The sequence below is a fragment of the Eublepharis macularius genome, chromosome 12 (assembly GCF_028583425.1).
Source record: "Eublepharis macularius isolate TG4126 chromosome 12, MPM_Emac_v1.0, whole genome shotgun sequence".
In the NCBI taxonomy this organism is placed as follows: Eukaryota; Metazoa; Chordata; class Lepidosauria; order Squamata; family Eublepharidae; genus Eublepharis; species Eublepharis macularius.
This window is the reverse complement of record NC_072801.1, coordinates 47,552,691-47,561,151: the sequence shown is the minus strand read 5'-3', so window position 1 is coordinate 47,561,151 and position 8,461 is coordinate 47,552,691. Positions and strand designations below refer to the sequence as shown.

At 46.5% G+C, this 8,461-nt stretch overlaps 1 protein-coding gene across 1 annotated transcript; it reads right to left on the bottom strand.

Annotated features, from left to right (window-relative positions):
- Positions 1 to 382: 382 nt before the first annotated feature.
- Positions 383 to 7,218, bottom strand: LIN7B (lin-7 homolog B, crumbs cell polarity complex component). Its single transcript, XM_054994924.1, has 6 exons — positions 7,137 to 7,218; positions 6,496 to 6,614; positions 6,029 to 6,100; positions 4,205 to 4,414; positions 3,313 to 3,476; positions 383 to 683 (listed from the first exon to the last, which is right to left on the bottom strand). The coding sequence occupies exons 1-6, from the start codon at positions 7,171 to 7,173 to the stop codon at positions 662 to 664; spliced, it is 624 nt and encodes a 207-aa protein (XP_054850899.1). The 5' UTR covers positions 7,174 to 7,218; the 3' UTR covers positions 383 to 661.
- Positions 7,219 to 8,461: the final 1,243 nt, after the last annotated feature.

Sequence of the window (8,461 nt, the reverse complement as noted above, 5' to 3'; positions counted from 1 at the left end):
ACTCTATCCCACTCTCCATCCAAGGTGCTCAAGGCTGTGTACATAGGTTTTTTCCATTTTATCCTCACAACAGCCCTGTGAGGTAGGCAAAGCCAAGTGACTGAGCCCAAAGTCACCCAAGGGAGTTTCATGAGGAGGAATTGGAACCTAGGGTCTAAGTCCACCATTTTATCCACTGCACTACACCATGTATGAACTAATTCTTTATCCAAGGAGTGGAGGTACAAAATCCTCTAGGATGGGGAATGAGGCTGGTTTTAGACAAGGGTCCCTCACTCAGAGCAGAGATGAAACCTCCTCTGAGGTAGAGGTGGCAATCCATGCAGGGAGTTTCCATTTTCCTCTTTCAACAGCCCTGTGCCACAGGAAAAACTGCTTTTGATAGTTGCGGGGGGGGGGGGGGGGAGGCGGCAGTAATCTCCCAGTTCACAAAGGGCATTTAATATAGATTTGCACAAACACAGTCACTCACACAGAACATCTTTAAATAAGAGGGCTATGGTGAATAAATACTGTACATAGAAGCCCACCTCCCACCAAAGGGGAGGAAGGCCAATAAATATGTCTCCTGCTATACAGATTAAACCATCATGGGAAGGAGGGGAGGGGGGAGGCTGGATGAGTAACAGGCAGGCCCCCAAATACAAGATAATGATGCAAACTATCCTCGTGATTCCAAGGATCTGTGGGGAGAGAGAAGAGGGGGGGAAAGACAGAAAGAGGAAATGTGAATTATGAGAGCAGCCAGGAAGGCAGTGTGACAAAAAGCTCCCTTCAGTTCCAAGAAAAAAGAAATTCTATTCCCCCCTCCCCATCAATCCCATATCCCCCCATTCTGGCTCTACTATTCCCTCTGCTGGCTTTGGCCCAGTCCCTCCCCAATCACTGAACCCAGCTCCACTTCCCTCTCCCTAGTGATGGCGGCCAGTGCCCCAACGTTGGATGCTACTGAAGTTACTAAGGCAATTAACAATGCCTCCTGAACTCTTGTTCCCCCAGGTTTGCAAAAACCCAAATTGTAGCCGGCTCTATCGTCCAGATTTCCTTATCTCCATGACCACCACCCCTTGGCTATCAGACATCACAATACTAAGCATTCTGTTGTGCATCTGGAGGTCATAAAACCTCAAGAAGTCCCATCAAGGCTGCATCACTTAAGTCTGGCTCTCAGGCTTCAAAACTCCTTTCAGGAAACCACAATGGGTTCAATCCAACCAGCTTTTTCTGCTGGTGAAAAAGAGAGGAGGGGGTTCCCATCAACCACCAAAAAGGCTATGCTAGAGGATCACAGCCTGCATGGTAGGATGGGGAACTGGGCAAGAACGAGTGAGAAAGCTGGCTGGATCCAATCCAGTATTAGAACTGAAAGAAATCTGGATTGAACACAGAAGAGTCCTGTTGGATCAAAACACTGGTCTATCTAGTCCAGCATCCTGTATCTTACAACCCAAAGCCCCATGTTCCGGAAATGAAGTATACTGGCCTATGCTGCCGTTGTTTTGTATATTTCTTGCATGATGAACATTCCTAAATAATTCACAATTATTATTTTGTCCAGGAAGGTGTCAACAAAAGGAAAGAGTGTGATGAGCTTTGTTTCTGCCACCGTGAGAACTAGAAATATCTCTAGTTTTTTAAAGAGATTTGTTAGAATTGTGCACCATGGAACAAGCACAGTATTTATTTGCTGACAGCTCTGACATTTAAATTTTGATTTAATTATTCCAGGCATGCCGGATCTCCTCAGATCTCAGAAGCTAAGAAGGGTTGGCTTTGGATAGTAATTGGATGGGAGACTTCCAAAGAAGACCAAGGTGTTGCTATGCAGAGGCAGGCAGTGGCAAAACACATCTGTTAGTTTCCTGCCTTGAAAACCCCAGCTGCCATAAGACAGCTACAACTTGACAGCACTCTCCACTATCACCACCATTTACTTTATTTATATCCCACCTTTCTTCCCAATGGGGACCCAAGGTGGATCAGAACACTGGTCCATCTTGTCCAGCATTCTTCTTTCCAAGGGATTCCATTGTAGAATCAGAGAGAATTGTGGAGTGTTGGAGGGAAGGACGAACAGATGCCTCTCCACCACCACTGCCAGTTTAAATGGAAAAGGGGCTCTTTTAGTGGTAGAAATCCTAGTACAGATGCATTCTCTGTGGTGGCCCCCACCTTATGGAATGGCTTACCTGAAAAGGTCAGGAAGGCTCCCACTCTCCTGGCTTTCCACAAACATCTAGAACTAAATTATTCAAGAGGGCTTTTTTACTCAAGATAGGAGGGCTGTACTGTAAGATGATCTCAGAGAGATGCATCAGTAGAAGGATAGGGACCATAGACTTTACTACTATAAGCAACTGTTGCTTTGTGTATGATCCTACTGGATAGTTCTAGGTTGTTTTATGCTGTTTAATGTATCTTCCATAGCAGGGCTTTTTTTCTGGGAAAAGAAGTGGTAGAACTCAGGACCGTACAAAGACATCACTTTGGGTCAGCTGGAACAAGGGGGGAGTTTTTAAAAGTTTAAATCTCCCTCGGTGAAAATGGTCACACGGCCAGTGGCCACGCCCCCTGTTCTCCAGACAGAGGGGAGTTTAGACTGCCCTCCACGCCGCTGAGCGGCGCAGAGGGCAATCTAACTCTCCTCTGTCGGGAGATGAGGGGGTGGGGCCACCAGCCATGTGACCATTTTCAAGAGATGCTGGAACTCCGTTCCACCGCGTTCCCGCTGAAAAAAAGCCCTGTTCCTTAGAATTGCGTATGTTCTGTTTCAGCATTTCTCCAACTCTGTATTAGATTTCTGTTGGTTTTAAAACCTTGCAAATTTGTAAGGTTTGACCCTATGTTGTTGTTTATTGAAATTTCCTTGAAATTGACTGTACTAACACACACTGTGTAACCCTCTTTAAGTCTCAGTGAGAAAGGCGGACTATAAATAACGTAAATCAATAATGAGCTGAATCCAAACTTTGCTGGGCTTATCTCATAATCTGATGGAGGGAAACTGTATTGGAACTTCATTACTAGCGTTTCAAGGTATGCTCAAGGTTTCAAGAAGCATCCTCAGGAAGAGAAAGAGTGCTCTCCTAAGATATCCCTGATATCCCTGAGAGGAATTTTAGCAGTTTCCCAACAACTCAGTCTCTCTGAGAACTCACAAGGAGGGCAAGAAGTGATAGCCTATCCCGTTTCCTATTTCCAGTATACTTAAGCGCCACCACATCAACCCATCCAAAGAGATACTGGGAGCTGTCATTTCAAGGATGAGGGAGGAAGCACACAAAAACCACCCAATTCACACTTCATTCTTACGAATAGCTGTTGTGTTGCTGCCGACGCCGGGCTGTTCGCATCTTTTCAAACCGTGCCTCCATTTCTTCGAGGACTTTGGGCGTATAGCGCACAACCAGCTTCACAGTGCCCTGTGCTGCTTTCAGAAGCTCCACCGCTCGCTCATGCTGCTCACCTTCCACGCTCTGCAAAAGACAGAGGGAAATCCATTGTGGTAAGATGAGGTGGGTGGGATCATGGCGCTTCCCCTACAGATCGCTAACCCTACCCTTCATTTCCCATCCTAATGTCTAGCAAATTTTTTATAACAATTACCAATCAGATGAATGAGTTTGCATGCAGTTATATTTATTTAAAATATTTATACCTCTGCAAACTCAAAAGCTGCAGGACACAGCTGTAAGTATCTGGTGAGTTAAAAGTTGATACACAACTAAACACAGTGAACAACCACTGTGCACAGAGTTATATAGTGAAGGACTATAATAAGTGGTCACTCATTTACCTTGAATAATGCATTTATATTCCCCTGGCTAAGAGATCACTTGTCACTTTCCACCTAATATTTATACCACCCTATACCATGATCAATGGAAAGGCTTATTACTGCCTGTTGTTAAGATAAAAATATAAATATATGGCCCCATAACTACATACACTCAATCTTACTGATCAGTATCTTACTGATACTGCAATACAATGAAATGAATCATTACTCCTTGACAATCCACATGCAGGGAGCTGTGGCTGAAACAGAACAGAGGCCAACAAAGAGGCTGAACTAACATTTGAACCAAGATCTGCCAGATAAGTAAAGGCCAACGATGGCCCCAGTAAAACCCATCCCCTGCTGCCTCCTCTCTTAGGTACACTCCCATAGGGCTTCTTGGATTTCCTACCACTCAATACACACCACGCCGTTGACAGACAGCAACTGATCTCCACGCTTGAGCCCACCATGACGGTCAGCCACACCCCCTGGGATGATGCGGGAAATATAGATGGGAGAGTTCTGCTCCTTCCCCCCCATGATGTTGAAGCCCAGGCCTTCATCTGTCTTGGGGAGCTCCACCACCCGTGGGTGTGCATGACCCTCGCTTGCCGCAAAGGCAGCCACCGTTGCCTGAATGTGGGAGGAAGAGGAAGAAATTTTTACCCAGCAAGCATTACATTGATTTTGGCATGTGTTTTTTTAACACCATCTTTTTAAAAAAGAGGCTCACACCATTGCCCCGCTTCAGTGATTTTCATCTGACTTCCCCCCCTCCCCCCATCAACAAATGATCTTGTCAGCACTGCCCCACTGCGGCTTTGTATGTCAGTAACTGCGAGGGACATGAGGCACACCTGGACAAGATGATTTCCTCATGGAGAAACTTGACACATCTGGCCAAGGCACTAACTCATAAGTAATTGGTGCAAGCAAGGAACTCAGACTGCCTGCTCTACCAGAAAGCTTGCAAGAAATTGGAATCTGTGTCTTGCAGGATGAAACCAAGAGATTGAGCCTGAAATGGGGGATACCACAGAGGATAAAGTACAGAGGGCACCTAGTTTCCAGTTATGTCCTGGGAGACTTCTCAAGATAGATGCCTGCCACAAATAGCCTTAGAGGCCCTCAAAACAGCAGCGGAACAAAAATTATTACAAGTATTAATCTACTTCCACAAGTGTTAAGCAGAGTTTCGGGGGAGGGGGGTTCAAGCCAAGGACTTTTACCAAAGAGACCTCTATGACTTCAGGGAGCTGGCCAAACTTTAAAGTACACACTATAAACAAGAAAAAAATTACCAGATTTGTGTCTCTCATGATGCTTTTTATGTTGTTAATGCAGAAAATATTATGTGTTTCATAAGAAAAAAGTACTACATACTTAAATATCCCCCAAACTTTCAATTTTCTTTTATCGCTTCAAAATTTCACCTATCTCCCAGTCATCTGTGCACAACAATATGAACTGGCTACTGCCTATGATGTCAACAAAATCTCCCCCCTCCCAACAAACCATTAAAAAAGTTTCATCTTTTTAAAGTGTTAATAGTAGCTTAGCCATCATGAAGGAAGTTGTGGGGCCTGCTGTGATTTTCCTACAGATATGACATCTGTCTACCCTCAGAAGAGGAAATATGCATGATCAGTGTACATGAGCATAAATATATTCATGTGCAGTTAGATTAAAATCATAGAAACAAACAGTCTTACTAAATATGGCAGGTATATTTTTGAGGCCCCTGCTTCACTTATAAGAAAGTGCCACTCAAATGAACCCCTGTGCATGTCTTTATTTAGCATCATATACATGCACGGATGGAAGATTTGCACTTCCTGTCTAGGCAACGTAAATTCTGTGCCAAGAGAAATGGGATTCTGTGGCTTGCATAAATTATGTCAATTGAGAACATCTGCATGTCTTAATTGATCATAGCTTCATTAATCATGGGGAAGAACAACAAATAATGTGGGGCTAAAACCCACCTGTCTGCCTTCTAAAAAAATAGAAACACGCTTGCAAGGATTCATTTGCAACTATAAGGACTAGAAACTTGCTTTAGGCAAAGAGAGCAGGACGCTTGCACAGAATGCCACAGCTCCATACACACAGCTTTGTCTACACTCACTATAACCCCCACCTCTTTTCCAGCAAAGATTACAGCTTGCTGGAAATGGTGTGTGTATGCGGGCAAGTTCTAAGGTGAAAAGGGGCCCACAAAATATGGCTTCAGGTTCTTCAAAATACCTTAGCTGTGGCATGAGCTCGGATTTCAGGACTTCCGGTAATATCCAGTGTGTCATATAGCTGCTCATAGACCTGTCCAAAGGAGACACAAAGGTAGGGGGGGGTGTCAGCTTTTCCGTGGGACCCAGGTAACAGAAGACTGAACAGGAAAGATAAGAGAGGAGTATTGCTTGAGGAAGATGGAGGGGGTGGGGTTGTTACCAGGAGATGGGAAACATTGGCAACCAAGACTGTGGAAGAGATGTGTGGGTACAGAGGAGAAATATGGAGAGGAGAACAGAAAAGGAGGGAATGGTTTTATTGAGTGGAAGGAGGATGGGTGTGAAGGGAGGGAGGGAGAAAATGAGACACAGGGTGGGGGTGTCAATGCTGCTTAACTAAAAAGGAGAGCCAGAAAAGGAGTCAGGTCGTCATCCGCTGAGGTAGGAAGTTATCAAAGAAAAAGCAACACAGCAGAGAAGCCTCACCTCGCGTATGGCAGAGCAAAATTTACTCTGCAAGACCCTCTGGAGTGCTTGCAGTTTCTGGGGGGGCACCTCCCCGCTGCGCTGCAGCCGCTCCAGCAATTCCACGGCTCGGGCCACATCTGAACAGAAGAGACAGGAGCAAAGGCGTCAGCGGCAACTCAATGTCTTTGCTCCCCAGGTCTCCAACCCGGAGCCCTTCTCAGCAAAAATGTCCAGAGGGGAAAGGAGGCGTGGGGGGGGGGGAGATGATCCTTCCTAACCAGGCTCCTGCCCTGCCGCCTTCCCAGGGAGCCTGTCGAATCTCCTCTGAGCAGCCATGCCCAGGAAGGGCCCACCCTCCATCTTTCGCCGGGGCGCAGCGTCACACTTCCTCGCCTCCCCATCCATCTTCTTCGACCGACCACGCGAGGACGAGCTCTCACTTCCATTCCTCCCCACCCCGCCCCAACACTTGCCCCTCGGTAGTCTAGAGGCAGGAGGAACGGGGCGTGGGCTGTTCCACCCATATCTGCGTCGCTGGTAACCGATAAGGAAGTCATCATCACCCCTTCTCGCTCTCCTCCCTCCAGTGCAGCTCTCATTTTATGGCATGCATGCGACCTCCATCGGAACGCGATGCGCCCCCCCCTCCTGTTTCTTACCCCTCTCCAAGCCCAGAGGCTCTGCCAGCGCTGCCATCTTCGCTCCCAAGCGCCGTCTCTCGCGTCAAAGCGTGCAAAGAAGGGAGGAGGGACGAGAGCGTAACTGGATTCGCAACCTGAAGCGCAGCCCAGCCCCCGGGAGCTGCTGGCGCGCGTGTCAGGCAGCGCACGTGCGTTAGCCGCCTTGCCTGCCGTGCCTGATCGAGGTCAAAGCAGGAAAGGAAACCTTCAACGCGCTGCCTAAAGGAGGATGCAACAGCGAGGAAGAGGCCAGATACAAAAGAACTCACGTCACTAAAAAAGACCCAAAGGCTGCTTAGCCCTGCGCCCTACCCTTGCCCCCTTCCCCGCTTTAATCCCCGCAAGTCAGTTCAGAGGCAGTGCACCACTAACAGGCGCTGGTCACTTAAGAGAAAAACAGCACCATTTATTAAGTTTGTGGGTATGGGCGAGTCTGGCCTCTTCAGATCATGGACGCTCAGCAGGGTCGGCCCTGATTAGTATTTGGATAGGCGACCACCAAGTAAATCCAGGGTGGCTAGCAGAGGCAGGCAATGGCAAACCGCCGGTTCGTCTCATCTTGCAAATCCTATGGGGTCTTCATGAGTTTCCTTTTTGACTTGACGGCACTTTACATATACAGCCAATGTTTGCTTCAGGAACATAAAGGGGATGGGGTTTCCACAGAGACCACAACCGTTAAGAGATTCCCATTAAGATTCCTTTGCATCTGGAGATGTCGACTATGTGCCACAAATTGTTAAACGGGGGGGGGGGGGGAGAGATTTTAAAGGAGCTGCTAGGCTCCTTTCCTCTAAGGCCTAACAAGAAGCAAGTTAGGAATTCTCTAAACAGGCAACATCTTTACTTTTAACATGTTTCTAAACCCTTCTACCCATTAAGTGGAATATAACCAGCTTTTCCAATGGTGAAAAAGGGAGGGATTGCCTTTTGCAATCTAAAAGACTATGCTGGGAATCAAGGACCTACATGAACAAAAGCCTTACAAGAATTGAGAGGGATTGTGCAAAGAAGCTGGCTGAACCCACTATATGTTGAATACTCCATAAAACGTTCTGATAGGCAAGACACACAGGCTCATCTCTATGATTCAGGGTAACTTTGCAAGCATCTCACCCCTCTGAAAATTTAGCCTGATATTACTAGCATCTGGAATCAAGACTGCTAACTCTGAAAGGCAGCTAGTCCAACAGGCTTCTTTAAACACTAAAACATATATAATCTTTAAAGAACGTTGCTTCTAAAGCAAAAAAACATATGAAACAGCTAAAGTACCAGAACTGTGGAGCTTCTGAAAAACCCAT

What these genes read in the sequence shown, in the direction of transcription:
- LIN7B (XM_054994924.1), bottom strand. Translation starts at nt 7,173, where the DNA reads ATGGCAGCGCTGGCAGAGCCTCTGGGCTTGGAGAGGG. An exon ending in TTTGCTCTGCCATACGCGAG is followed by an intron (nt 6,101 to 6,495) that starts GTGAGGCTTCTC and finishes TCCTTTGGACAG; the next exon opens with GTCTATGAGCAGCTATATGA. An exon ending in GAGCTCATGCCACAGCTAAG is followed by an intron (nt 4,415 to 6,028) that starts GTATTTTGAAGA and finishes TCCCACATTCAG; the next exon opens with GCAACGGTGGCTGCCTTTGC.